The sequence below is a fragment of the Cotesia typhae genome, unplaced genomic scaffold (genome assembly GCF_013202065.1).
Source record: "Cotesia typhae breed Kobodo isofemale line unplaced genomic scaffold, CoteBio_Ctyphae contig_22, whole genome shotgun sequence".
NCBI lineage: Eukaryota > Metazoa > Arthropoda > Insecta > Hymenoptera > Braconidae > Cotesia > Cotesia typhae.
Genome location: NW_027423728.1, coordinates 4,984,699 through 4,998,504, shown reverse-complemented (window position 1 = coordinate 4,998,504; position 13,806 = coordinate 4,984,699). Strand labels below are relative to the sequence as shown.

The following is a 13,806-nucleotide window of genomic DNA, read 5'->3' as shown; positions in this document are numbered from 1 at the left end:
TTTTCTTTTTTTTTCACTCAATAAATAATTATTTATTTATTCTACTTATTTATCAAAAATAATTTATTTTTTTCCGTTCATTCATTCGTTAAAAAATGTAAAAATTCGCTTTAATTTTTGGGAAATTTTCATTTTTTTTAAATCATTCAAATTTCCCGCGTTTTTAAATTCCACGCTACTTCCGAAGAGGAAAATTTAAAATAATTTTATAAATAAATAAATAAAAAAAAAACTTTATTATAAAAAAAAAAAAAAAAAATTATATGAAAATTTTTATCATGTAAATATTTCATTTATGAAAACTAAAAAATAATCAGATAGGAAGTATTATCAGCAAGATAATAATTATCGTGATATATAAATTAAACAATTTAATTTTTTATTATTCTTCAAAATTACAATATTATTTTTTAAAGTAATATTTATTTTGCACACCAGATATACGCAAATTATCTCATATATATAAAAATATGATCATTATATTTCACGTTATTTTGTTTAAAAATAAAATATTTATCAAGCATTTATTTAAACTATGTGCTACAACGATTAACTTTAACTTCAATAGAAACCTATTGCTACTTTTATTTTTTTATTATTTATTATTCATTATTATTATTTTTTTATTTATTTTTTTTTTTTTTATAAAAGGTACAAAAAAAGTGTAGTGACAAAACTGTCTACTGCAACGGGGTATCATCTAATTTAACAGACAGACTATTAAACTGTTTTAAATCAGACGATGAGTTTGTCAATGGTTCTGATGAGTTAACATTAACAAAAAAAACAAGGTAAGCTGTTCTCTGAACGGCACCAAGAGCATCTGACTCGCTCATCGGTGTAACATCCATGTCGTTGTAATGGAACCACCGATTGTCATGTTTAGCATAACTGGTATAGTGTCCACAGTCCATAGCCGAGCCAACGTGTGCAATAATGCAAACCGGTTGAAATTTATGTACAGTAATTGTAGGAGTACCGTCTCCTTCATTTTCACCTGTGCTAGTTCCATCATTGTTGGTTATTTCAACAGATAGCTCCGCTGGAATCTCTACCGGGGTATTGATTTTTGAACAATATCCATCATTGTTCACGCCGTATCGATTAATCTGGACAGTCAGGACATTGGGACAGCCGCGGAATGACGTCGAGCGGTGGTGCTTTGTGGACTTGCATTTGGTGCAAGTTAAACAGCGTTCCTCAGGCTCCATGCTCTTGTTAATTGCTACCGAAAGATTGATAGGCGGTGGTGTTGCTGGAGCGTCAGCAGGAATAACGGTCACTTCATCATTATTATTAGATTCATTGTCAGGCAAGGGAACGTAGAGCATCATATTATCAATGTCGCGTTGCCGATGTTCATTGCAACCCTCACAAATATAATGCTCTCTCATTGGAAGCAAGAAGCAGTCATCAATAGGATTGTGCAGTGTCTTTGGAACTTGAGTCTTAGCAACTGAGTCTCCAGCGTTCTCCGCAATAGCTTTAGTGATAGCATTGGAAGTCTTCAGTGGAGACAAAATCGCCAAAGGCGATCTCTTGGATGGCGTCAATGGCGCTCGCGTATCTTTAGACAAATCTTGATGATTCTCCGGGACATTTTCCACCTCTTCGGTCTTGCAAGTTTCGACAGACAGCTGTTCACACTCGGTCTTTACGTAGTTCAGTAAAATCATCAAAAATTCAGATACGTCTTGTTGTTTTTCCTCTGGGTACGTTTCATCTAATATTGCTAGTTCTTCTTTGAATTTTTTAACCGTCTGGTGCATCACCTCCATTTTTTTGTACCCGTCGCGCCAGAACACCTTCATGGCGACCAAAAGTTTTGTCAATTTAGACAACCTGCCTACCACACTGTCGTTGACATTTAGATTCTCAATAAGTGGAAGAACAAAAAGCGCATGAAGAGTCGCGTTGAGCCAACAACGATTCTCACCAGGTGGATTCGGAAATCCTGACATATAATGTGGCCTCTCCTGAATTGGTTCAAACTCGGTGTAAAAGTCCGACCACTCATTTTCTCCCCAATTATTGATAACACGTTCATCTTTTTTTTCTTCTTGGTCCCGGTTCTGATTATAGTGGGACCAAAAATGCTGATCTTGATCTCGATTTTGATGCGGATAAGGATCTACGACATTGGCAACTGCAGCAGCAGCTTGATCATAATTAACAGTCACGCCTTTATTTTCTTCAGGCAATTGTTTTATCGCCATTGCCGAGCTGTTGTTATCCTTCAATAATTTAGTGGCGTTGGCTAATTTGCCGCCAAAAACAGAACGTTTACGTTTCTTAGAATCACTAAGATCAACCTGAGTTTCTGTAGACTCAACTTCAGCTAGATTTTCTCCTAAGCTTTTATTGTAAATTTTGGAAACCTCTTCACAGTCCGAAAGTATCAATTTATCAGTACTTTTGTCGTCAATAACCGCTGATTCTTCGTCCTCTAGTGACGAATCCTTTCTAACATTAGATTCTGAATTAAATTCTTTATTTTCGTTATTTTCACTCGTACTTTGACAATCAATAAATTGAGCACTATTTTTTCTGATGAGATTTCCAACTGCCTTGACTTTGTTTTTTGTAAAAACATTAACATTTCTCCATGTCTTGGTTACCTTTTTCACTATTATAAAAATAAATAAAATAATAATTATTAATTATTAATTATTAACCGTTTGAACAAGCTAATTATTAATTTAAAATTATACTTACATAGACGACGTGGAGATCGTGAATTGGCATTTGTTGCCGGTGGACTGATAGTCTTATAATGGTGGTGAACAGTCGGTGTATTTGAAGCGACACTCAACATTTTAATACTTTAATCTGTAACTGAATACCTTTAGTATAGTTATCATTAATTAAATTTCAAAACGATAATATATTTAATATATATTTTTGATAAAATACTTGTAGATGTTGACGTGTGATTACCTGCGTCAGTAGAAATATATCAGACTCCCAAATAAATAAATTAATATTTAAGCCGGCTTTTGTTTTCATCACCTTTATGATTACTCACTAAACTTTAAACTTTCTTAATAATATAATAGATAGCGTTTAAATAAATCAATTGTTTATTTAACAAACATAAACGATATGTCCAAGCGCGGTAAATGTTAGTGCGTGATCACGCCTGGCGGGAAACAGCCGTTTTTTTTTATGTCAACAAATATGCAATTTAAGATGGATATCCAGAGCATTTTCACAAGCGTCTCTGTTAATGACGCGACATCTACCGGCAATTTTATAAATTTTTTTAGTTGCCGAATTATTTACAAATATGTCACTTGCTTGAAATTGTTAAAATAAATGTTTTAAAATGAATATTTTTGGAAAAAGTTGTTAATTATTGGTATTTAAGTAAGTAGCAATTATTTCAAATGATTAATTCATTGAAAATGTTAATTTTTTATTTATTTGCCCAATAAATTGATGTAAAAGTCAGATGACAGGTGGTGTGATGTACTATTGTTGGAGGATAAATTTTAGGCACAAGAAAAGTAATCTCGAAGGTATAATTGTATGGAGGAAGGTTTTGCCGCCATCGGGAAGGTAGATAAGCCGTTGAACCCGCCAAACATCGTCGTCAACAGCTTAAAAGCGGTTATACCATCAGCGTGTTCTTAACCACTCTTGTAGTCACTGTGCTTCCTAATAATCAAGCGGTTTTATACGACATATAATTAATATAATTGTCATTGACGATTCGTTTTGTGACCAAAACCCAAGTGCTCGTTGATTGTGATACGAATATATTTTTTTAATAAATAAAAATTAAGGAGGTTTGGTTTTTATATTAGTTTATTGCTGAAGAACGTGAAATGGCTAAAGTACAATTGGCAAACGTTGCTGTGCTTGATAATCCATCACCGTTTCTTAATCCCTTTCAATTTGAAGTCACATTTGAGTGCATTGAAGAACTGCAAGAAGGTAAATTTTAGTTTTATTTATTATATTACTAACAATCCATGCCGATAATCATTGAGATAATTATGATGATTGAATTTTTTTTGGTTAATGTTAATAAATTTTTTTTTTAGATCTTGAATGGAAGATGATTTACGTTGGTAGTGCTGAGTCTGAAGAATTTGATCAAGTTCTTGATACTATTTATGTTGGACCCATTCCTGAGGGCAGACACATGTTTGTTTTTCAAGTAAGTTTATCTGAGTAAATTTTAATAATTGTATTGATGTTAAATATTATTAAGTATCATAAAATATCATAAATTATGGGATAATTGCTTGGGGTGGTGCTTATAATAACACCATTAAATGACATTAAAGTTAGTAGCCATTTGAAAATTTTTAAATTTTATTTAACAAAAAAATTTATTCCAAAAAATTATTTTTAAAAAATTACATTTTTTTTTTTATAATTTCTTTTGCCATAATTTATTTGTTAAAAAAATTCTTAAAATTTTCAAAATGTCGAGAGTAGAGCACAATCTCAACGCTTCGCTTATGAGGCGTACAATAAAAAAAAAAATAAATCAATGAACGTATTAATTGCAGGCTGACCCGCCAGACGTAAGCAGAATTCCTGTAAATGATGCCTTGGGAGTGACTGTTGTTCTTCTTACCTGCTCATACAGAGGTCATGAGTTTGTCCGTGTTGGTTATTTTATAAATAATGAGTATACAGATCCCGAGCTTCGTGAAAATCCACCAGCGCAGCCACAGTTTGAAAAAGTACAACGTAATATCCTGGGTGACAAGCCAAGAGTCACGAGATTTAAAATAAACTGGGATGATGGTACACTAACAGGACCAGCTAATGAAGATAACGGAGACGAAGATAATGGAGACAATGAAGGTATTGGAGATAATGAAAACAGACTTAATGGCTCTATGGATCCAATGGATGCAAGTCATGGCATGGAGGACAGTTCACAGGAGGAACCTCCAACGTCTTTAGGCTTCAAGGAAACCTCTCAAAATAGTATGGAAGTAATGTGAAAGTATCTTTGTAAAATATTACTAATAATAATTATCGTTAAGTTTGAATGAAAGTAAAAATGATGCTATCAGGATTTTAATACTGATTTTATCATTATTAATTTGATTTAATATTTTTTGTGTGTAAATTTCGTACGCGTTGTCGTGATTTTTTTTTTCTATTTTTAACGATTGAGATAGATAACAGTCTAATTCAAGTTTCAAATGTTTAAAACAATTAATATTTATTTTCTGTACACTCATAACCAATATATAATAAGTATTAAAAAATTTATTCTTTTGGTTTATATTTAAATTAAATAATTATTTTATGCTGATTTAAACTTACATATTAAATACTATTCAGTTATTTTTACTATAATAATAATAATTACAATAATAGGAATAGATATAAGATTAATAAGTAGGTAAATAATATTTAAAATCGTAGTAATTTGTAATTACGTGCAAATCGTTGGTTTATCTGTACAACATGTAAATACATCCAAGTTTGAAAGAAGAAAAATATATTAAATTTTCTACAATAAAGTCGAATTAATTATTTAATTTAATTAAAATTCATTGTTAATATTAACTTAAAATTATAAAAATTATAATAAAAAATATACTGATTAGTGGTTACTAAAAGCCTTGAGGCATTTAGTCATTTAAATTGTACATAAACAGGACTAAAATAAAATCCGTGCACTTTGTAAATTAATATTTTTAATTCAAAGTGCTTAAGTGTTTGTCTTTGACAAAAATAACAAATCAATGCAAGTCGATTTAATCAATAAGGCTTCATTGATACGGCGTATGTTGATTTACGTTTATTATTTCATTTGTGCTACAAAAAAAAAAAAAAAAACAGGGTATTAATTAATTTAGTTAATTGTCTATCTTAAGATTGATTTAGAATATTTTTATTATTTTTACATACCTTTTGGAACATTTAATATGTATAATTAATAACGCAATACCCAAAACTAAACATACACAGCCTACGACAATATAAGCAATACCTAAAAATGGATTTTTACCGCCCAAGAGTGATGTGGTACTTAAAATCATTTTTTTCTTGCCATGGAATGATGATACATAGTAACCTAAAAAAAAAAAAAAAAATATTATTTATTGATTGAGTCATTGTTTTCAAGTCTGCAAATTTAGTTCAAACGGAAGTCTCAAGTTTTTTTTTTTTATAACGGAAGTTGATAACGTATTATAAGTATAAAATAATTCTTATTCTTTTAACAATTGTTTGACTTTTTAAAATTGTTTGAAATACTTAACAGCAAATTATTTTTATTTAAATATAAAAAAATATACTTACTATAATTAACTTGTAATTGATAATTTCCCTGGCGTAAACCGCTTTTAAAATGCAAATCAGTGTGGTTAATTCTTCGATATAATTTTCTAAAATTAGGCAACGCTGCAGTTCTCATCCAAACAATGAGGTCTTCATTTTGAAAGCCATTATTTGTTGGATCATCAGGATCAAGTTGCCATACTTTCTTACTCCAATTACGAGGCTTTTCAAATCCAGCGAAAGCTTGCTCTAAATCGCCTGGAGGATTTTTAAATTTAATATTTTTATCAGAAGGCCAAGCGATACCTGTTCTTATCAACGGAACTGGCATATTGTTAATGTCCAGAGCGATGATACTGAGCTCGTCGCTGAACAGCGAATTAGCGATGGCTCCACATGGCGCAATTGGTGTTTTTTTGCCGTTCTCCTCAATATATGCAAAAGGCCCGCAGTCACTATTTACTTCTTCGCTGAGAGTTCCCAAAAGCTGAAAATCATCCCGCGACTTGACGTAGCGTCGATGATTTTGATAGAAATTGGTCAGGCCGTAGTACATGTAAACTTTGCTGGGGAAGTCAGATTCCAGGGTAAAGTTTACATGACAGAAACAAGGTTTTCTTGGATAACTAGCTATTACGTCAGAACATTTAGTTACATTATTAGAGTCTATTGACACGCAGTCTGTGTAATCGACAACTTTTTCCTGTACTTCATTTGAGAAATGCAAAAGACCTATTCCAACGGGAATAAAAGCAATTCCTATTACAAAAAATGTCGGGAGTACTGTTCCAGCAGTCAATATAGGTTGCCAGGCTGGAAGACGTTGCTGCTTGAAGGCACTATCTATTTTTATAAAGTAACAACTTCGTTATTAGTAGGTATTGATTAAGTTAAGTTATCCATATCAAGGTTAATTGTTAATAGATAATAAAAGTTACCTGAAGGTTTTTTTATTTTAGCTGACACTGGAGTGTTATCCGCTGGATTTGTCATAATAACTATAATTTATTTATTTTTTCTCTGCCTGAATATTTATTTTATTCCTGATTTAGTTTTTTTTACTTTAATGTTTACCTTATTTTGATAATAACATGGCCTTCTAACTTGTGGAACTCATTTCCATGAATAAATGACAATCATATCATAGATACACACACATATACATGACACATACACTTTGTTATCAATTTCATTTCTAACTATACACTAGTTACTTCTAGGGTTTTTTCTTTTACTTGCTATGTTACCTACACTGTGTGTCTGTTGATACTGAAGTTAGCTGACAGCTGTCAATTTTTTGTGAAGATTAATTTAGCAGATAGTTGATAATTTTAAGAATTTTTGTAACAAATAAATTATGACAAAAAAAATTTTTTTTTTTTAAATTGACAGAGAAATTTAAAAAAATTAAAAATGAATTTTTTTTAATTTTCACATGTAGAATTTTTTTATTAAATTTTTTTCATAACAATTTCATTGTTAAAAAAATTTATAATGTCAATAAACTTCAGTGTTTCCCATGAAAATTAAATTACCCGATATCTGAAAATTTTTATAATTATTTTCATTGAAAAAATTTCGCAGATAGAAAATTTGAAAAATTATACGTGCAATTTTTTTACTTTCAATTTAATTGTTGAACGTCGGCTAACTTTAGTATCATGTGTTTCACACTGTATATATAGTCTGTGTAGTATTATATAGTATATAGCAGTCGTAAACCTCAAATGTGACAACAAAACATTTCGTATTTATAATTTTACATTTCAATGATTGTAAATAAAAAATTATATTTTATTACATTTATATTATAAATTATATCTGGTAATTATTTAAACAAAAAAATGGAAACTCAACAAGTAGCTAATTCGCGTAGAAAAATATTAAACTACGTGATAAGTGGAATTTTAACCGAAAGTGAATTCATTACTTGTGAAAAACAAGTAATGGAAACATTAACTGAGATGTTACAGTCATGTAAGTATTGGTCACATTTTTATCAACTTTAAGTTTGCTTATTCTTTAAAAAAAAATAAAAAAAATGAAGTTTAATATTTACTTGTTATTTTTTAGTTTTAGTTCAAATTGGAGAATCTTCCAGAAGTTTTTGTGAGCTAGCTGGCAGGACAGAACCCTTGATAGCAGATATAATTTTAGCGCTCATAAACATGGGTTTTAAATTGGACGGTCTTAGTAAGTACGCAATGAGGCAAAATCGTACAACATTGCCACCGCTGCAGCCACAGATTCAGTCTAAGCAGATGAACATGCTTCCTGCTGGTGAAAAACAACCTCATCCGCCACACGTACCAAGCTATCTCCCACAGTTTCCTGATCCTCATGCATATATTCGGACTCCTGTAAGTCAGACATTCAAATTTGTAGCCATAGTATTTTTTTCTTTCTTTTAAAAATTTTTTCTAATAAAATTATTATTCGCAGACTCATAAGCAACCTGTAACGGAGTACGAAGCCATTAGAGAGAAAGCAGCTTCTCAAAAAAGAGATACTGAACGAGCATTGACAAGATTTGTCGCTAAAACCAGTGAGACTCACAGTCTGTTCTCATCTGATGACAACAGCGCATTTTTATGTAAGTTGCAAACAGTTTACTTATTTCCGTATGGTTTGGAATTGGTGCAATTATGATGAAAACTTTATTTTCTGAAATACCTAATGGAAAAATTCAATGTCTATTTGATTTTTATTTTTTTAGTAAGTCCTGAAATTTAATTTAGAGCCAGGGAATTTTAAAATAGGCTTTCACCTACGAATAAAACTGAATAATCATGTAATTAATAACTGGTCTTTATTACAGTAATTGCTTGTAAGCCGCAATTTCCACCTTATCTCTCTGCCTTGATGCCGCAGGATCAAGTGTTTGAACCAGAAACAGAGTTCGACTTTGAAAGAACTGCTCCCGTTAAAAAACGTAAAGAGACGAAGACCAATGATGATGACGATGACGATGTGAAAGAAGACATTGCCGTGAAATCAGAGCCTACAGAAACGGGTGAAGAAGTGTCTACCCAGCAAGAAATTGATAATCCTTATTTAAGGCCTGGTAAAATTCCACATAATAAAGTCGCTGTGAGTTAAAACTAATATTACTTGTAAAGTATAATTTGTATTTATAATTTTTTTTTAACGAAGCTTTGTAAATAAATCCCCTGCAATATAATTATTTTACAAACAAAGATTGAATGTTATTTAATATGTACAGATGTAGATGAGATTTATTAATAATATAATTAACGCCATCTAGATGTTTCAAAGGATTCAATTCCCTTAGACCTCAGTCTATTAAGAACAGGGCGATAAATGTCGGGTGTGAAGGGTAAAATAACACCACGTTGTTGAATTTCACCGTCTAGAATCATTTTGGCAGCAATAGCTGCTGGATATCCAACGGTACGAGACATCGCCGAGTGCCCGTCAGCGTTACCGTAAATAACTAAATTTATTCCTCTGTCCTCAATTCTGTGGTCCGGCCAATGAATTCCAATGTTGTGGCGCAGGATTACCAAGTCGCGTTCTGATTTCTCAAAGTTGAGTTTTTTAGACAAATAATGCGTCAGCGTGTCTAATGGAGTGTTTAGTTTCAACACAGAGTCTTCAGCAAGTAAACCAAGGTCTTCAAGGGCTTGGACACGTTCCTCAGAATTTATACGCTCTACAAGCTTTCGTTTGAGATTTTCGTAGAATATATCATCGTTTATCAGCCCCAAAAGATTGCAAATAAGTGTACGCTGTAACAAAAAAGATAATTACTGATCAATCAATTTAAAATCCTAAATATGTAATTTAAGAATAATAAATGATGCAATAAATTACCCAGGTGATATCTGGTCCATTCGGATGTAAAATAGGATGAGGATTAGGATCAATCAGACCCAAGTATTGCAAAGATTGAACCGTATCGGTGAAACCTTTAAATCTTAGCGTCCCTCGTAAAATAGTACTAGCATTCTGAATTCCGTATAATTCTCGATACATCGTGCTGTCGCGATTAGGAAAGCCCTCCAGAGCAAATCCTGGGAGAAAATCAAGACTCTGGACTGCTGACATGAGATCACCACCTCCAGCGATCTCAACAACTTGTCCATTGTGGTAGTATTTTGCCGGTGATAGAGTATTTATCAAAGCACCGCGTGGTGACCAGCTGAATTTGTATCTAAGAGGATTAGCAGAACACTCTGGCGCTGGCAGACCTCCACACCAGGAAATAAATGACTCAATTTTACCGCCTGCTTGTTTTACATCCTCAAAACACTCAAGAGCTAGCAAATGATCAATACCTGGATCTAGACCCATTTCATTTAAAATTGTTATTCCAGCATTTTCTGCCCTAAAAAAAAAAAAAAAAAAAAAAAAAAAAAAAAAACTTAATATCTTCATGGTTGATTAATCAGCAAATGGTAAATTTTTTTTGTTAAATTCTTGGAGGAATTTTAAATAGTTTGTTGGTTCTATAAATTTGTTCCGTCACATTTGTCCATTAAATTATTTTTAAAATTTATTGAAAAAGTACCTTAACTACGTACCTTAAGTACGTACCTTAACTACGTATAATGTGATTATAAAAATAAAAAAATCATTAAGCCAAAGTTTTATTATTTAAGTAAAATAATACTTACTCCTGATGAAGACTTTTTATGTTATCATTCAAGTAACTGGCAGTAACCAAATGAGTCTTGGTCTCAATACAAGTTTTAGCAATGACATGATGAAGCCCATAAGGCAGCAAAGAAACCACAACATTTGCCGAGCTAATTATTTCTTTTAAAGTATCAGGGCGTTCGGTAACATTCAAGAAAATAGACTCAACCCCAGAATATTTATTAGCAAGTGCATCAGCCTCGTCTTTTAAATGCGAGCAGACAACGATTTTAGTGTTACCATCTCGATGCAAATATTCAACCAGCGGAGCTGAAACATATCCAGCACCCAGTACCACAATTGTCTTAGTCTGGGCTTCATTATCACTGGCAGCTTTGTGTTTGCTTCTCTGATTCATTGTTCTCAGCTCTTTTATGTACTCAAAGTTGGGAGTCAATTGTCCGTTGGAGGCGATTATAGCACCGTGAACTGCGGGACTGAAATCTTGCTCCTCCATAGGCTTTTTGGCGTCAGATTTCTCAATAATCTCCCGAGCGTACGGAAACAGCAAGTCACCAAAGAAATCAGTGGACTCTTTGGGCAACTGCGTTGGCATGTTATCAATAGAACAGACTAAAACACCAGGACCTTTGAATGATTTAGTGTCTTTGTTTCTGTCAGCGTCGTAAAGACAAAATGGCGTGTCAATAGTCGTACATTCATTCATAAATTCAATACTACCTCCTGGATCAGCGGATATATCGCAGATTGCCAGCATACGGTGAGGCAACGCTGGCGCGCCAACGCTTATTGGCAGCCAAGGGGTGTAAGCTGGTCGCAGAAGGTACTTTGCATCAGGAATCGTCAGCAGCTTTGGAGAATCTACTGCCCAGTAGATACCGTTTATTATCACTGATGCGTACGGAGCTATCTTCTTGCTGAATGTTGAGATGTACCGCTCGGGATGCTTATCGTATTCTTCAGCGTCGTAACCGCCGTCTTCTTTGCGCTCCAAATGATGCCTACGACGTATCTCGCATCCGTATATTTTATTTGTATCTGAATAAAAGAGTTTCGTTTTTATTATAAATACAGAACGATAGGTCATTCAAGAGGCTATCATTTTGTTATATTGTTAGATAAATACGTTACGCTCACGCTTATATAAAGATAGCAATAAATATAAGGAAATAAGATTAGAACTTGTATTTATGGAAGAGTTAAGTTTGACGGAAGTGTTAAAATTTTTAATTATTTATTATTAATTAAAATACTTAAATTTTTCTTAAAAAATAAATTAGGTCTAGAAAATTATTAAAAAAAAATTGCAATTATAATTTTTTAGATTTTTTAAATAAATTTTTCTTGCTGTAGTTAAATGTGTTAAAAAATTATTACATGTCTCTCAATTTCAATTTTTAATTATTAAAATTTTTACAACATTGAAATTAGCAGACTTAAAATTTTTTTAAATAAACTAGGTCTAGAAAATTATTAAAAAAAAAATTGCAATTATAATTTTTTTAATTTTTTAAATAAATTTTTCTTGCTGTAATTATTGCTGTTAAAAATATTCTAAAAATTGTCACATGTCTCTTAATTTCAATATCATAAATTTTTAATTATTTTAAATAGTATGAAAATAAATTTTTTTTTTTGTTAAAAATTAGTTAACAGTTAAATATTATTAAAAAAAATAAAAATATTTACCACCATGCTCAGCAACTTTTCTCAAACTCTGCTGATCAACGTACTCATGTGGTAGTTCTTGAAAGACTTCTTGACCACCTTGGCTGACATTTCCGCTGCCTGTGAAGACAAACGTCAGCGGCCCGATTGACTTGGGCATTGCTCCAAGTGCAATTTCATACCCGACGTCGCGGATCGCTTGCCGAGCAACCGCCGAGTCACGATAATTATGAGCTGGTCCGATGTGCATAAAAGGTGTGTGATGTCCTAAAGCCAGGAGCCTGAGTCCCAACCCATGGAGAATATTTATCATGCCAGCTACACCGGCGTACTTGCCAAACGCGACGAGTCGTTGCCCATTTTTATCAGTAAGCTTCTCATAGTCTAGCAGTCGGATATTTTTTTCGAGGATCGCATCCAAGAGTGGCATGTTGCTCTCCTGAGCTTTTATTGTATGCGAGAAAAAGCAGTAAGTCTTGTTAGGTATTAAAGCGTCAATAGGAACTTGCTTTACTCCGAAGATCACTGAAGCTTCGCTTATATCTTCTTGAAGATGAGCTCCAGCAGCTAAATACGATTGCGCTGGATAAGCACGACGATTGCTCGGCTGCACGATTACTTTTACGCCAGATCTTATTAGACGTCGAACGTTCGGTGGTGCCAATGGAGCTCTTCTTTCCCATACTGATTGATCTTCACGCCTTATTGCTATTATTTTTCCTTTTAAACTCTGAAATTATTAATCAATAATTTGTAAGTTTAATAATTTATACTTTAATTGAAATTAAAAATTAAAAATAAAACTCACACTGGTATAACGAACAGATGAATTAATAAATTTATGACGTCGTTGACGATAGTTTACTCGTCGGAACATAATTAAAAATATTAGTAATTAAAGTAGTTATTAATAATTATATTAAATGAATCCAAAGATATAAAGTATGTCTTAACACGTGAAAGATAAAATAACGTATGAACAAAGCAATTCGCCAGCAATCCAATTCTTGGTGTTGACCTCTCTTCACTATCGTATCGTTGCAAGAGTTATATTAATGTTATGCTGGAAATTATTTTATTCTAATCTCTATAAACTGCAATTCTTAAGGTATAGCCACCAATTAACGAAGGCCAATCAGGCTATCAATTACTTTTTTTTTTTTTTTTTTTTATTATTAATCTAGTAGCCTTTTTGTGTCACCAGTTATCGCTAAATAGATAATAAATAAGATTATTTATTGGAAATTATTAAATTGGAAATTA

General features: G+C 32.3%; 5 protein-coding genes across 8 annotated transcripts; 2 read left to right on the top strand and 3 right to left on the bottom strand.

Moving 5' to 3' along the window:
- Nucleotides 1-356: 356 nt before the first annotated feature.
- Nucleotides 357-3,154, bottom strand: LOC141524180 (uncharacterized). Of its 4 annotated transcripts, none has more exons than XM_074237880.1 (3): nt 2,914-3,154; nt 2,716-2,829; nt 357-2,626 (listed from the first exon to the last, which is right to left on the bottom strand). In XM_074237880.1, the coding sequence occupies exons 2-3, from the start codon at nt 2,813-2,815 to the stop codon at nt 681-683; spliced, it is 2,046 nt and encodes a 681-aa protein (XP_074093981.1). In that variant the 5' UTR covers nt 2,816-2,829; nt 2,914-3,154; the 3' UTR covers nt 357-680. The 4 variants fall into 4 exon arrangements, with proteins under 4 accessions (XP_074093981.1, XP_074093979.1, XP_074093978.1 ...); XM_074237878.1 differs by having other exon boundaries at nt 2,716-2,843; nt 2,938-3,153; XM_074237877.1 differs by having other exon boundaries at nt 2,716-2,835; nt 2,938-3,153.
- A 390-nt stretch (nt 3,155-3,544) lies between these two features.
- Nucleotides 3,545-5,248, top strand: Asf1 (histone chaperone asf1). The gene is made up of 3 exons (XM_074238475.1): nt 3,545-3,936; nt 4,047-4,162; nt 4,521-5,248. The coding sequence occupies exons 1-3, from the start codon at nt 3,828-3,830 to the stop codon at nt 4,962-4,964; spliced, it is 669 nt and encodes a 222-aa protein (XP_074094576.1). The 5' UTR covers nt 3,545-3,827; the 3' UTR covers nt 4,965-5,248.
- A 146-nt stretch (nt 5,249-5,394) lies between these two features.
- Nucleotides 5,395-7,386, bottom strand: Cdc50 (cell cycle control protein 50A). The gene is made up of 4 exons (XM_074238473.1): nt 7,194-7,386; nt 6,277-7,098; nt 5,884-6,049; nt 5,395-5,790 (listed from the first exon to the last, which is right to left on the bottom strand). Exons 1-4 carry the CDS (start codon nt 7,246-7,248, stop codon nt 5,745-5,747), a joined length of 1,089 nt encoding a protein of 362 aa, XP_074094574.1. The 5' UTR covers nt 7,249-7,386; the 3' UTR covers nt 5,395-5,744.
- A 449-nt stretch (nt 7,387-7,835) lies between these two features.
- Nucleotides 7,836-9,519, top strand: Taf8 (TBP-associated factor 8). The gene is made up of 4 exons (XM_074238474.1): nt 7,836-8,232; nt 8,329-8,615; nt 8,698-8,848; nt 9,074-9,519. Exons 1-4 carry the CDS (start codon nt 8,100-8,102, stop codon nt 9,352-9,354), a joined length of 852 nt encoding a protein of 283 aa, XP_074094575.1. The 5' UTR covers nt 7,836-8,099; the 3' UTR covers nt 9,355-9,519.
- Lkrsdh (lysine ketoglutarate reductase/saccharopine dehydrogenase) lies at nt 9,437-13,725 on the bottom strand. Its single transcript, XM_074238468.1, has 5 exons — nt 13,352-13,725; nt 12,565-13,273; nt 10,893-11,913; nt 10,090-10,603; nt 9,437-10,004 (listed from the first exon to the last, which is right to left on the bottom strand). Exons 1-5 carry the CDS (start codon nt 13,418-13,420, stop codon nt 9,507-9,509), a joined length of 2,811 nt encoding a protein of 936 aa, XP_074094569.1. The 5' UTR covers nt 13,421-13,725; the 3' UTR covers nt 9,437-9,506.
- Nucleotides 13,726-13,806: the final 81 nt, after the last annotated feature.